Here is a 15079-nt window from a genome sequence, read left to right as displayed (position 1 = left end):
CCAATTGCATCCAGGACACTGGCTGTGTTTGAATAGTTTATGGCATGTCCACTACCAGTTTACCTGGAGTGACAGAGAGACAGAAAGAGAGAAAAATAACTCCAAGTGTTCTTCTGCAGTTCCATTTGCTATATAGAAATTTCTGGAAGACAGTGAGTGATATTGAGAACAATTTTTATGCAACAGGGAGTCCATCCAATGTCAGATGAGTGTAGATATGAATGGTGACACACACTTTGGTTTTCTCAAGAAGACAATGTCCGTGGGGAATAATTACAGGATTGGACTCCAAGCAGCACGTTCAGACTCAGCCCAGGTGGCCCGGGGGCTGGGTGCTTTGCGTGCAGATCCCGGTCAGCCTTCCCGAGCGGGCCGAGGGCCTCAGGATGGAATCCGGCTCCGCGGTCCCCAGATGATCCCTCTTCTGGGTCCCACTCCCAGCCCCAGTTAACGGCTCATCGCTGAGCAGCGTGGCCGACCCGTCTGGGCACCCCAGTGGACCAAACCTTATTTATGGATGCAGACAGACTCGTCCTTTATGCCAGATCTGACTGGAAGGCTCCCTCCCAGCTGCAAGGCGAGCTCCTTGCTTCTGGACCTGGACACACACCAGGAGGACTCCCTCAGCCAAGTCCTCCATGTTCTGTGCCGGGAGAGGCATGCGGACAATCCCCCAACAAAAGGCCAATTCTTAAGGCAGTACAACATTCATGCAAGAGGTTCGTCTCTTTAAAAGCCCTCCAGAGACGTTGTGGGGTTGGCCATCCACCTGCATAAGACACCCCTTCGGGGGCTCAGACACGCATGTCCGCTTAAGCTGACCTCGTGCTGGGCAACGGCTTGCTGTTGGCCTCCTGGCCATGCCCAGCCCTGCAGGAAGTGCATTCTGCCTTCCCAGGGGACTCCCTGCAGTGTTTCCTTCCGCATTTTTTCCAGGGGCCGGGGTGCCCGCGACCGCATGATCACCCATGTTTGGCTTCAGGCCTCCCCCGAACTACAGAGCAGCGCCTGCAAGCCGCAGGGATGGAGGCACAAAGTCGCCTCTGTCCACACGGAGGTGCAGCACTCCTGCCTGTGCTTGGAAGGCGGTGCAGGGCCAGCCTCTGCCTGCAAGGCTGTGGGACCAGAATTTGGCCAGGCTTTGCTTTGGTACCACTCTGGGATGTCTGGGGAAACAGCAAGGGCCAGCCCGATGGGGGCAGCCGGGAGGGAGGGAAGGACGCCTCGCTGGCACGTCCTTCCCAGCCTGGAGCCAGTGTCCCTTTTGGAGGAAGGAAGTGCTGTTAAGAGAATTTGGTGATAAGGCACCGAAATGTTTTGCATTCCTGGCTGGGCGATACTGGAGCATCTTTTATCAGCCGTTCTCTCTACCGTGACTACAGAGGTCTAGTCAACACTGCCGTTTATTTGCGAACAGCATTCTAGTAAATACACTCATTGGTAAACCTTAAACCACTGTATGGTTTAAGATTTACCATCTTTGGAGAAAGCTATAATTGTCCCCGTGGGGACAAACCGAAATACTGAGTCTTCAATCCAGTCCTCAGTCAATAATCCTTTTTCAAATTAAAAAAAATAATGATATCTCCATGAAACATTTGACGTACTTGATTCAATAATCACTTATATCCATACAAATGTAATTTTAAAATATTGAGCAACAGTTGCCCATGTAAAATGCCCAGAGGACTATGTCTCCAACTTCACAGTCTAATTTAACCTGGCAGATATTGAGCACTCAGAAACGTGGGCTTGAGCCACATGCAGTGACCTTCCCATGTGTGTGAGAGTCCAAACCAGAACCACAGGCAGCAAACCTACACAAGGGGCCTTTTTAATTTTCTTAAAACCTCCCACCTAGACACTGAGTGTACCACCTGACTGGCGATGGGACAGGAAACGAATGGCCAGGGAAACAATGCAACTATTTGCCAACCCCAGGGCAGTGAGTCATCGTGAACAAAACCGATGACCGCACGAATACAGGCACTCCCACTCAAGTCTCTGACAAAGGCTTTAAACGGATGTCTCCTGAACTGTCCCAAATTTCCTCAGAAACTGAAAAGTATAATTTTCTGTGCAAAGTCATAAAACAATTAGAATGTCTCCTGTACAATTTGGGTAGCGGAGGGAGAAGAGAATGAGGAGATTTTGCAAAAGAATTTCGAGATGACCCATATTCATTAGTACCCACGCCAGTCGCCAACTCGAGACACATTTTGAGGAAACTTAGGTGGAAGGCAAAGTGCAGAAGCCTTCCAACAGTGCTGAGACTTCGCCTGGCTCTGCAAGGCAGTGGTTCCCCCTCTGCTGCTGGCTAGGATCCATTCAGAGGCACTAAAACCTCCCGCTGTCAAGATGCTGATGGGATCGGTCAGGTGTGACTCAAGAGCAAATACACAACAGGATTGAGCAAACGAACAAACCAATCCCTCCTACACATCAAGTCACATTGACATGTACACATACATATATGTAGCAGCATATGCATTTCACACCTGCGTACCTAGTATTACACCCACACAGGTAAAATCATGCGCTTACTTACCGACTCTGTAGTACGTTTTGTCACCTCAGGTGATGGCGGACAGGCTGGCAGGGTGGTGGTCCTGCAAGGATATTGGTGGCCTTATTTCATCAGACCCTGACTTAAACAACTTGTGCCTCAGTCTTCTCAGCTTTAAGGTGCTGCCAGCCCCATAGGACGGTGAGAGAAATGAATGACCTGGTGCAAAGAACACCCTTCGCCTGGTGCCTGACAATTACCCGGGATTCAGGATGTGTTAGCGCTAGGGGTTAGCACTGTATGCCGTTCGTCTCATAAACTACAAGGAGGGCCTTATGATCGACCTGGGGTGAGGCCCAGCAGTCAGCCCCATAAAGGAACGAGGGATGGTCTCCGTTATTCGTAATGAACCCAGTTGCACTTGATGGGCTATTGAGATGACGGAAGAGATACCTGAGATGAAAAGGTCAGTCAGATCAGTTTCGGGTCACACAGAACCTGGTGCTGTAAGGAAGGACAACACAATCGATTCTGACTGTCTGTCTGATGACCTCTCAGTCCCTAGAAGCTGCCTGTCTGAAAGTTGTTTCTCAAGGCCACACAAAAGTGTCATTTCTACTAACACCACTGATTACCTCTGTGTTTTATTACTATTTCCCAAGATAAATGCCCAGGGACAGACAAAACAAGACCAAATGGGAGATGTCAACTTATATGTAGACCTACATCCAGCTACACATAAATGTCTTTGCATGGGTATTGTATCTGTAACTAAAGTTTTATGTGTAATTTAGTCAAGCATAAAGCATAAAAGGAAAAAAAACAACTGAGTGCAATCAAAAGGTGATGCTTCCCTGGGACTTTTTACTTCTTCAGCTCTGCAGGCAGGAATGTTTATCACATGTACCATTTGGTGTCTCCTCCCAGGCTACGGAGTGGGTCTCAGCACTGAGCGTGTATCAGAACTCCCTGGGGACACGTTAACACAGGCCTGACGTGCACACTTCACTGCAGACCTCAAGGTGCCAGAAGACACTGGTGTTCTTCAGAGCTCCCCCGGGGATGCTAATGGGCAGCCAGTTGTCAGAGCGGCTGACCAAGGGTCATGCTGATTATCAGAGGAGATTTTTCAAAACTCAATCTTGAAGTGTTACATGAATCTGAAATTTCAATCTCTTTCCTACTTTGGGCAATGTGTTACTTTCCAAATAATGATGAATTTTACTGGTACCTTCTTTTTTAATCCCTCACATCGACTTCTGGACCATAAACAGGCACACGAATTACTCTTGTAACTGTGAAATGACTTTTCAAATCCATAGATTTTACTTACACATAAATTCAATACATTGGACAAGACAGATTTTTCTGTGCAGACTTACTAGACAGGCCACCGCTTTATGAAGACAATTCACTAACTGGAATTCAGGACAGTATGAAATGCAGGTTGAGGTGGTCATTTCTATATCACTGAACTTAAAATCAGCATAAAACAAATGGCATTCAGCCTTAGAGGAAACATGCAAAAATAAATAATACTTCCTTAAAAGTAATTTAAGTAATTGTGTGCCTTTCAGATGTTCTGCTTAAAACACAATGGCATGTACATGTGTGATAAAATCACACAGAACTACATATACACACATACATTCATGTAACAGCAGTAGAATCTAAATAAGCTCCAGGATGATATTCAATGTGAATTTCCTGGTGATGAAACTGGACTTTGGGAAGATGTTACCTTCTGGGGGAAACTGGAGGTCCAGGGTAGTAACTGCTCTTTATTATTTCTACAATGGGAATCACAAAATAAAAAAGTAAGTAAGAATGACTCCTTCCAAAAGACTGGTAAACGGAGGGCACGGCCGTGCATGTGCGGTCGGTAAGGCGAAATCCTATGCAGTGAGGCCGGATTGCACGCAGTTCTAGCTCCGTGTCTGCTTCTCCAGCCCAAGTCACTGCACAGACGGCCACATGCTCGTAACTGCCTTTGCTCCAGCGGCCCCAGCTTACGGCCTGGCGTGGCGTCTGAGTTAGCACAGCGCCTGTGTCCTGGCTTCATGCCCTCGCCTTACTCTTTCTCCACCCGCTTCCCCGGGCCTCATGAACGTCCGCCTACTGTCTCCACTTACTCTCCTCATTCACCATTTATCTCTTAATGCTACATTTTCTCATTCGTAGTCCTGGCTTTTCCACATTCCTCTACTGCATTATCTGTAGATCAGAGCTTTCCACCACGCATCTTACAGAAGCAGTTCGTTTCCTCATCCTACTCTAGAATGCTTCCCGTCACTCCAGGGATTGCTACACACATGGTAAGGGGCTTTTTCCTATCAATTGCACTGAATTATCTCAGGGAATACAGTTGCCTTAGTTATCTGATGCTTTTATACACACACACACACACACACACACACACTTTGGAATTTTCACAACACGTCTATATAACGAACCCCATCTTCCCCAAAGCCACAAAGTGGCCCAGTTGTGACTTTGAGTCAGAAAGCTGAGGCAGGGGAAAGATGGGCGCACCCCACACGTAACACACAGAGAAGGCTCAATTTCTGTCACCCACAGCCATCTCTCCCCTGAAATGGCATGTTCCATAAATGGCTGGAATGCATCAAAGTTCTCCAATTTAGGACAAAGTCATGTTCTCAAGACACATGTGTGTGAAAACATCTCCCCAGAGGAACAATACTAAACATAGTCGCTGGGTTTTGAGTCTCTGCCACAGCGTCCCCCCCGGCCCTGAACAGCTGTGCACCCTATGGTGTTGCTCACGCAAGCGGAGCTGATGGCCAAAATCCCGTTTTTCTCGTACGCTTGACGCCTGGTCTCTGGGGCCAGAGCCCGCAATCCCTGCTCTTGGAGTGCACAGTGGAGGGCAGACGGAAGGCCACATGGGGGAGCAGTGGCCACGCAGCCTCAGGCCACGGAGTGGACAGAGGCTCGGGGCCAGCTTTGACCTGGTGTCCCCTGTGACATGCTAGGCCATCCCCACGGGGAGCCCAGACTAAGCCACCTTCTCTGGTATTTCTTGCACAAGACCAACACCAGTACATTCCTTCAGTGCCACCATCATTTTGCTTACTTTTTGTTTGAAAATCACAGGGATAATTTACACTGCAAATAAAGACAGAAACCTCCTGCCACGGGCAAGAACCATTCAGGTGTACCTCCCTACAATGGAATGTGATGTATGCCTCTGCTCGTATTTGGGAATTAGGTGGCATTGCTAATATTTTCTGTGTATGGAGGTAAGGTTCATGTAACATGAAAGGAGGCATTTTAAAATGCAGAGTTCAGGGCATGTAGCACATGCCCAGCGCAGAGCCAGGCACATCTCGTCCAGGTCAGAAGCTCTCGTCACCTGCGGACGGTGACCCCAAACATCCCGCTCCACCCCGGCCACAGCCCATTTGCTCCTGTCCCTGGGGACTCACCTCTGGCATACTTGGCACCAGTGCAGCCATCCGGCCTGCGGCCCTGTGCTGGCATTTGCCACTGGGACTGCTGGGAGGTGGCCGAGGGCTGGCCAGCCAGGCATCTCTAGGGGCAGCGGCTTCCAATCGATTACACAGGAATACAAAGTTTTCAGTGAATCTGGGCAGAAAAATGTCACCGTTGGTAAACAAAGGCACTCCACGTGGCCCCAGGGGATGCTCCCGATTCCTAGGAGGCTGCTTTTGCCCATCCTATGCTCACCTCCATGCCCAAGGCTTCCTCGGCCTGTGGGCACATCCCCCGTGGCCACCTGCACGAAGGCCGCGTGGCCTGCCCGCCTCGCACGGGCCTGGGCAGCTTGGCTGCCTTTCTGCACCGCTGACAGTCCCTCCCGGCCACACACTGCATGCCTTCCCGCTGCACTGAGCCTCCCTCTTTGTCCCCCACCCCTCCCAGCAGAGAATTCTCAGGAGTCCCCCCCAGGGAGCTGGCCCCACTCAGTGCCCCCAACCTCTGGCATGCAAGCAGGCACACAGCAGGCAAGGCAGCCTCTGTGCTCTAAGTGTAGGGAGGAAAGAGTGGTTTTCAGGACACAGAGGTGACACGGGCTCCTGGAAACCACCCCCTGAGCTGCCAGGCTTTCTGGGACAGCCTGCCTCTCTGCCATCCCCAGACTCGCTCCATGCGCCAGGAGGCAGGTGTGCGGCCTCTTAACGCGCTGTGGGGATGCTGGACACACGCGGCCTTCCGCCCACAATGTCCTGTCCCAACTCAGAGACGGACCAATGCTTGCTGGCACTACGCCTAACTGGCATTTGATGGACAGACCCTGGTGGGGGGGCACTCTGCCCTTGTAGACTACTGGTAAAACATGCCAACAAACCCTCAGGATGTAGGGGTGAATCGCATGCAAAAATTCTCAATTGCTGTACATCAGATCCCACAACAGTTTCATTAGCATGAAGCACACTTTTGTTACATTTACTAGACCCCAAATTCCATTCATACTGACAGGGAGCATAGCCCAGGGAGCGTAGGAAACTTAATTTTTCTTAAGCAGGGGGGAAAAAAAAGGTCTCCTTTTTTAAGCAAACAAATGAGTCTAGTCCAGTGGGCAGGTTTAAGGGTACTTTATTACTGAATCAGTATGTACAAATTCTACCATGAAAATAATGAGTCACCAAATATCAGACTATTTACAATACTTTTTTGTTTTTACAAATGTTTTTTACAGGATTACTTCTCTCTAAATAACATGACACACAAAAATCAAACAGTTTTTATTACAAACATAAATAAATAGTGACTTTAAATGACCACTGTAAGGGACATGATGTCTACAGAGCATTCGGATGAGAAGGTAGGCATTCTGTTATCTGCACATTATAAAGTAATTAAGTAAATACTAAGTTTACATACAGATCTCTGTTAATCACGCTGCAAATCGTATAGCTTGCTAAAATATTCAGTAGAGGTAAGAAACTGAGTCTGGCCATGCAAAATCATAGAGAAGAGTCCCCACTTGTATGCATTTATTTATATTTTAAATGTATTTTAAAGTACATGCAACAGATACTCAGCTTTTGTGTTCTGGTTCTAATGCCAAAGTTTGTGTAACTAGATTTAGTAATATTTGCAATCATGGGAGTGAATAAACTTGAGGAAATACATGGCACACGGTGTAATAAAGGGTGTTAAATAAATAAGTCACATCACCAATGATGTCTCGTATGCAGAACAAAATTAGTATTCATACTTCCATGATACAGACACAAGTTAGAATTCAGTCTTTTGATTAGGTTTCTCAGCAGACAGGAAAGACATAATTTAGGGCTCTGAACCAAATCTTCTACCTTCCTGGCTGTTCCTAGGTTCCCAGAGCTCCCCCCTGCCATGTTGTCGGTTCCTCATATGGGGCAAATTCTCATCCATTCATAAACATCACCCCACAAGGCAGTGACCCGCAACCACGGGTGACTTTATCACGTGGAGGGCGTTGGCAATGTCTGACGAATTTCTGGTTGTCACCATTTGGGGGAGATGCTTCTGGCATCTAGACAATAAGGGCCAGGGTTGCTGCACCGCGTCCTACAGAGCGCACACTGCAGCCCCACAGAGCCCCGAGCAGCCCCATGGGCTACAGTGCTGGCCCGAGAGCTGCTGCTCTGCAGCGCAGTGAGCTGGGTTCTGGGGTTTAGACACCTTTTGAAACTTTCTACTATGTTTAATAAGCATCTCAAAAATTACCTGTCATCGCTTTATCATCTCTAACTTGTCCAGTTAGAATGATCAATGCCTGGGAAGAGCAGACCACACTGAGGGGTTCGCATGGGTCCACTGTGACAACATGAGCATTTTCGCTGAACGGCTGCATACCGCTCAGGGCAATCGAGTCAACTGCCTGGACTTCATGACTTACTGCTTTTGATGAGCTCAGCTTTAAAAAGAGTAAATACTATCACTGAATATACCTTTTCTCAAATAATGCACGTAATTTTAATGAAACAGCCACCAAAACCAGGTTTTTTAGAAGAACGTATTTTATCCCTTTATTTAGGATGCTCAAAATTTTAATTTTCAAGTTCAAAGCATTGTAATTGTCTTTGCACATCTGAATATTATTGGAGGTGACTAAAATTCATAATTTGAGTTTCAACGCTCATGTTTCTTTTATGGCCTAATAGCATTTTTCTTCTAATAATAGTAATAAAACTTAACATACTGAATATTATAGCAAAATTAGATGCGCATAAGAACTGCTTTAGATTTTTTAAGGAACGTGTGAGCTTCAGAATCTTTATCCAAAGTAAAAATATATTCACTGTGTCTATTACCCAGACAAAAGAAACATAATTAAATTTAAAAAATTAAACTTACGTAATATTTAATAATATTTTGTCTCTATGTATATATACTCCTTCATTTTAGACTATACAACAGTACAAGAATTGGCTAGGACAAATACGTGAATTTGTTCATGACAAATTAAGGTAAAATATAAACTAGTAGCCGATAATTACAAGACTTCATTTTTGAAATTATAGGAATTTGAAATTCAGATGCTGAAAAAGACACTAGAATAAATCATAGTTTCAGAGATCTCTGTGGTGTTTGCTCAAGCTCGGGGTGATTTAAATGAAAGCTGTTTCCTGTTCTCTCTATTCAAAATATCTAATGCTTGAAACCAGGTGATTTCACAACACACTGTGGTTAAGTCCATCCCAGGCCACGCTGGGAGCTTCAGAAAACCATTCAGAGGCAACGTGAACTTGTATTTTGAGATTTCCCCTCTCTGTCCGTGGCATGAAGCTGCAAAATTAGGCTGCATTACCAACTTTCAAAATGGTTTAATACACAGGGAACAGTTTTCAGTATCTGTTACAGGCTTTGTTTCCTAAAGATATGCATTGACAGAGTAATACAAATAGTTTCTCTCCATCTTACATCGCTTCTGCCTTTAGACACTGAAGCGAAGCCTCACGAAATGAAGGTGCCAGGTGGACAGGTCTCCCCGGGACTGTCAGGGCATCTGCACTTCCAGGGAACAACAAAGCCACAACGAGCAGGTTCCACCATCAAAACCGACCAAGACATGACTGAACGTTTCCCCATTTTACTTGGGTAGATAATGAAATGAGGAAGCCTTTCCTTTAAAATATTTCATTGTGACACATTGTTCTTTCCTCAGACTAAACATTGTTGGGGAAGATGTATTATTATCCTTCAGATCTCTACAAGACCATCTTTATCCACCATTTGTGAGCTGTGAAAACAATTTCTGTGTGATTCGCATGTATATGCATGTGTCTGTACACACACACATACTCTTATAAAGGACAAGGACACAAACATATATGCAGATTTCAAAGCATGTATGTGGACAGTAACTCAAGAAAAAAAATGCATTAAACTAAACATTTCTGGGGGAAAGGCTGCCCCAGTATATACACTGATAACAGACTCATGACGGCTTCTGAGGTGAGTTCACGCTCTAAGGGGGACATCTGCAGTCCGGGAGGTTTCCAAGGCAATGAGATATAATGGCTTTGAAAGAGTGGTGAGAGTCATCAGAGGCAGATCTGACCTCGTCTGCCAGTCAAAGTCCCTGCTCTTCTACCATCACTGAGAATATTCCAGCATACCAATAGCTTACTTTGACTAAGAAAAGGGCAAATCTCTGTAAATATTTTGAAAATATACAATAGCTGGGCTTCTTTCATTTCAAGAGGTTTTGTAAATGTTTAGACACAAGGTGAACCACCCAGCAGCTATTCTCCACTTTAGAGGGAAAAAAGGAAAACATAAATAACGTATCAGGGAAATCCCTCATGTTACAGGATGAAATATTAAGAACTATCCCAGAAGAGAATTTTAATTTCTCCAAGGCGAACTCCGGATAGCAGCTTAGCTCACTAAACGCGTCCGGCTTGGGACGTCGTTCGTACAACATAATCTACAAATGGAACTCTCGTTTTCCTCTGAACAAAATGCTTATGCTGCTTCAAGTGGGAGTGTTTTTTTAATATAAATTAATCGGTATGTTTCAGATTATAAATTTTCTGTTAAAAATCACACATGATAAAAATCATCTTACAAAAGATTTCAATAATCAGGGCCTAAAAACGGTATAATCATAGTTGATTTTTCCAATCAAATCAGTAATTTAAAAGTGTTTTATTGATGAAGTTCATGCTTAGTATGCGTGTGAGTTGGGTATTTGTTATGCTGACTTCCTTCCAGAATTTGCCACTTGAAATGCAGGGAAATCTCAGCTCCCCAGTCACTGAGATTCAGGCAACCATAGGCGGAAACAGAATGTGCAGTTAAATAGGCTGAGTCTCTGTTTTATCCGTTCTTACAGGAAACCAGTGTCCATCCTCACTGGCTATTTGCCACTTGTTTCCAGAAGCCTCTGGGATGGATAGAAGAACTTAGCACACGACGTTAGGTGGGAGCTGCGCTGGGGGGACCCATGGCCTCTGAGCGCTCAGAATCATCGGAGGGTCAACGGGTATGTGGTCGCTCGATGTGTGGACATCGTTGGGAGCTGTCTAGTATCTTTGTGGAGAAGGCTTGTAGTGGTGGGGATGACGATGTTTAAGATGGGGTCCTGAGAAGTGACAGAGGACGCACGTCAGTCAGGCTGCTCCCCAGGTGCGGAATAAACCGCAGGAGGACACGTGTGCAGGGAGGCCTCGACCCAGGCCGAGGCCCTGCCAGCACACTGGTGCAAGTCTGCAGGCTCCGGCGTGCATGCATCCACCCCGGTTTCCTCCCTCCCTCCCCAGTTGGCCCTTCTCCCCTCCTCTCTTCTCTCCCCCAAACTATAAAATCTCTAGAGGAAGAAGACAAGCAGCTCTCCTCATTTTACAATTATTTAAGCATTTGAAATCCTTTTTGTTTCCTCAGAAAGGTCTAAAAATGAATAAATAGCTTTATCAATCCCAACGACAATGGAACAACATCAGAAAGTCATATTCACTCAACCTTTACACAGGTCAGGGCCATCAAGGTCTCCCATTCTGACAGGTTTTGTTTTTCTTTAAAATTGTAAGCGTAAAAAGTTATCGGGGGCAAATGTGATCCACCATTTAAAAAATCAGTTGTCAAACTAGAATTGCTTCTCAATGCTCTTACCAGCGGACAAATCTTTAGACAGAGCTTTTTAAATTTAAGCTGGAAAGCAATAATGCACATCATTAAACATCAGCAAGATTCTTTTGAAACAGGTGATGTTTTTAATTTTTACAAAATTTATTTGTTTAGCAACAAATCAAAGGGATTGATTTGGGTCATATTATAAAGAAAATGCATGTAGTACATGTAGTAAAATTCATGTCATAAGAAAATAAGCTCCTTAGCAAAATACTGTTTCCTATATTGTTATATTTGAAAATCATAATGTAAAAAGATTTTGATTGATGAGATGATAGACTTTTCTTCCCTGTATGTATTTATGGTTTAAAACACAAGGGAAAAGCACGCATTAGATGGAAAATAAATACGGAAAAGAAAGGAGGGAGGGAGAGGGTGGAAAAGGGGGCTACTGAGCGTCAGCCGTGTAACTTACACTGCAGGCAGCTGGAATAAAACTTAGAAAGCACAGCTGGGGAGGAAGACTTTCAGGTAAGAGGCTGCCTTCTGTCACAGGCAACTGTCGTAACGTGTGTTATCTTAGTGTTTCACAGGACAGGGCAGCACTCACTGTGTGCCGCCGACGGCGGGAGGTCCGGGGTCCGGAAGGTCTTGATGGTGGCGGGCCCTTCCCCTCCCGTGCTCAGCACTTGAACCTCCAGTCGGTAGAGGGTGGACGGCCTCAGATTGGGCACCGTTAGCAGATAATGATCCTGAGGAAGTTGTGCAAAAAAGGTGGTTGTCAGTGACCTTTTATGAACAACGCGCAGAGTGGACACATATTGCAGGACCGTTTGTTTCCCCGGGTGAGACTTTGGTCAAGGTCCCCTGCTCTGTACCACGACGGCGCCATTTGCAGAATGCTGCCCGCCCTGGCTGTGCTGGATCATCTCAGCACCTACTCAGTTCTTGGCAGCCTGAGATGCTTGGCAGCACTGAAATTGGCTGCGGTGCCAGTTCTCAAGGATTTCGGTTTTTATTCTGTCACTTTAAGACTTTCCCATGCTTTAAAGTGTTCATCTGCCCACCTTGTGATGTGAATTCCTGATAATCCACATTTCCGTGAATGAGCCAACTGTTTTCCTAAAAACCCAGTCTCTGTCAATGGCCATGACTGAAAATGTGGGTTTTCAGGCCAACACATTGTTCTCCAAACTCAATAAAACCCTCATACGTTCATGGAATAACTACTTTCTAATTCTTAAGAAATTTTCCCTCCAGGATTTAAGTTTTTTGTTTTTTTTTGTTTTTTCTTTTTGGAGCAGGAGTTGAATGTCCAAAGGGTGTTTTTTTGGAGAGGGTAAAAGCCCACACATGATTTTTTTCTTGAAGCCAAGGAATGAAGTGGCCGGCAAGATAGGCCAACTCACTATGGGCTCCAGCCAAATTTGAAGGGGGAAAGAAAGAAAAACAACCAGCTTCTTTTAGCTATTTTTTTTCCCCCAGTTTAACACTTCAAACAGGGCATGTCCACTTGGACCAGAGGGACAGGGGGTGAACAAAGGTAGAAAAAACTTGTTACACCACCTACATACAGGGCAGGATAAGGTCTGTTGAAGAGCTGTCTCTCGTAATCAGAATTTATCTAGATAGTTTATTCAAAGGAAGTCTTGTGATATTTGTTAATACTTAAATTAATATGTTTGGAAGAAGAAAATGTACAATTAAGCAGCAATAGTACAGTCACACAGCACGATGGAAATATTCAACTCTTGATGGTCACTACGCACGGGCAGGGGACGTCGGAACTGAGCGGGCACATACCGAGGGCAGGATCTGGGACTGTGAAATGATGCTGTTCGGCAGGCTGTTCTGTCTGCTCTCCGTCGTGACCTCGGCCCACGTCACTTGGAAGCCAGTCACGGGCTGGTAGAGATTGGCCTTGGCCATCTTCCACGAAAAGTGGCCTGTGATGTTCACGTCTTGGACAATGAATGAAGCAGAAAGGTTCTCGGGCTTCGCAAGCACCTTGGGAAGAACAGGACCTGTGGCGGTGAGAGGGAACACCAGCATTACTGGAGGAGGAGAGACATGGGACCGGGCACCCTGCTGGGCCATCCCCCCTTGGACCTATGGGGACAGTATTTGAGCAAAAGCCACACCAACTGCAACCCTGGGCAAAGGGGTGCTAATCCCGTGGGGATTATTTTTTTATAGCCCTGCCTTGGGGATGCAAAAAGGAGAGAGAATTTGGCAGTCTGGCAAGATGTGGCCATTTCTTCAAGAACAGAAAAGTCTGCGATGACAAGGGTGGATATTCAAGTTTTCCTAGGAGTTACTGGAAAGTGCTTCGGGCGCCGTGTTCCAGCAGCCTGGGAGTAGCTGCCCTGGGGGCAGGAACGCGGCTTTGGCAAGGAGAAGGGGATGGGAAGGGATAAGACAAGGTCTGGCGGGTTTCCAAGGCGTGGAAAGTGTGTAAGGATAATCATATGGCAAAGGGGTGGGATAAAAATGAAATGCTTTACATACAGCCTGCCAGAACATAGGCAGGCTATAAAGTTTGCCTTCATTTCTAAAAGGATACTATCGCCAGCAAAGGATGCCTTTCCCATGGCGTAAAGTAATGCGTACATTCATCCATATATGACCTCCAAAACTGGGCCATAATATGACAGTTTGAAAGAGGAGTTCATGTTTAGGGTCTCGTGAAATGCAGTTTGGAACTATTGTCAGGGGGTCACACACACACCACAGCCACAGCCACGCACGTGGAAGTTCAGGTCAAAGCTTACCGGCTTCGCCCGGGCAGGTCACATGTTTGTGGCTTTTCCCCTTCAGGGCAGAGCAGGGCGGAGTCGTAAAGAAAACGGTTTCTGCCTTCAAACGGCCCTTTGGCCGCGTTGGTTGGACGGTTACCGTGTATTTGCAGGAAAAGGACAGATCTTGAAGGATTAGATAATTTTCCTAGAGCAAGAGAAAGAGAATACGTCAGCAGTAAATCTCATTAGGGATAAAAAAAAAAAAATGGGCAGGAGATGAAATCATATGCCAACAAGGGTATTTTCGTCTATAGGGAGTGTGGGCAATATGGCTTTTATAAAAAGTACAAAGGAGACACTGTCCATGTTTTGATTAATTACAATTGTGAAACACTCCCATGGCATTGGACATGTCGCCTAGAATTGGAAGGGACCCCAGGGATTCCGCATCAAAGCAGACAACTGTAACCTTCAAAGCCAGTGTGTTTCTGAGTTGGCAGCGGGGCAGGCGGCACTGCAAAGCTGTAAGTAAAAATCTAACTTCTTTAAATACAAAAAAAGCTAGCTCAGGCTTCTCAGAGAGACAGGCTTAGCTTATGTGTAAGTTTCTTTATAAAAACAATGAAGACCTCTTTAGCAATGCATTTTCCCCTCCTTATTAATGCTTCCTGCTCTAACACTGTGATTAAACAGAGGTAGGAAAAGCAGGTCAAAATGTTGAGGAATAAGAGGCTTAGAATACAACTTGAGCCTAACACGGAATGGCGACATGATGGCTGTAACAGGTGCGTCG

General features: G+C 45.9%; 1 protein-coding gene across 2 annotated transcripts in view; it reads right to left on the bottom strand.

The window, feature by feature from the left end:
* Positions 1–7068: 7068 nt before the first annotated feature.
* The window catches only part of LOC118935946 (anosmin-1), a 154452-nt gene continuing 146441 nt past the window's right edge, over positions 7069–15079 (bottom strand). For both annotated transcript variants that reach the window (XM_057496347.1, XM_036932618.2), the window contains 4 exons: positions 14320–14491; positions 13352–13572; positions 12159–12300; positions 7069–11063 (listed from right to left, as the gene is read on the bottom strand). In XM_057496347.1, the coding sequence (XP_057352330.1) occupies positions 11005–11063; positions 12159–12300; positions 13352–13572; positions 14320–14491 (594 nt within the window). In that variant the 3' untranslated portion in view covers positions 7069–11004. The remainder of the gene's footprint in view (positions 11064–12158; positions 12301–13351; positions 13573–14319; positions 14492–15079) is intronic.

This window comes from Manis pentadactyla, chromosome Y (assembly GCF_030020395.1).
Source record: "Manis pentadactyla isolate mManPen7 chromosome Y, mManPen7.hap1, whole genome shotgun sequence".
In the NCBI taxonomy this organism is placed as follows: domain Eukaryota; kingdom Metazoa; phylum Chordata; class Mammalia; order Pholidota; family Manidae; genus Manis; species Manis pentadactyla.
The sequence above is the reverse complement of the archived record's forward strand: the minus strand, read 5'-3'. Positions and strand labels throughout refer to the sequence as shown.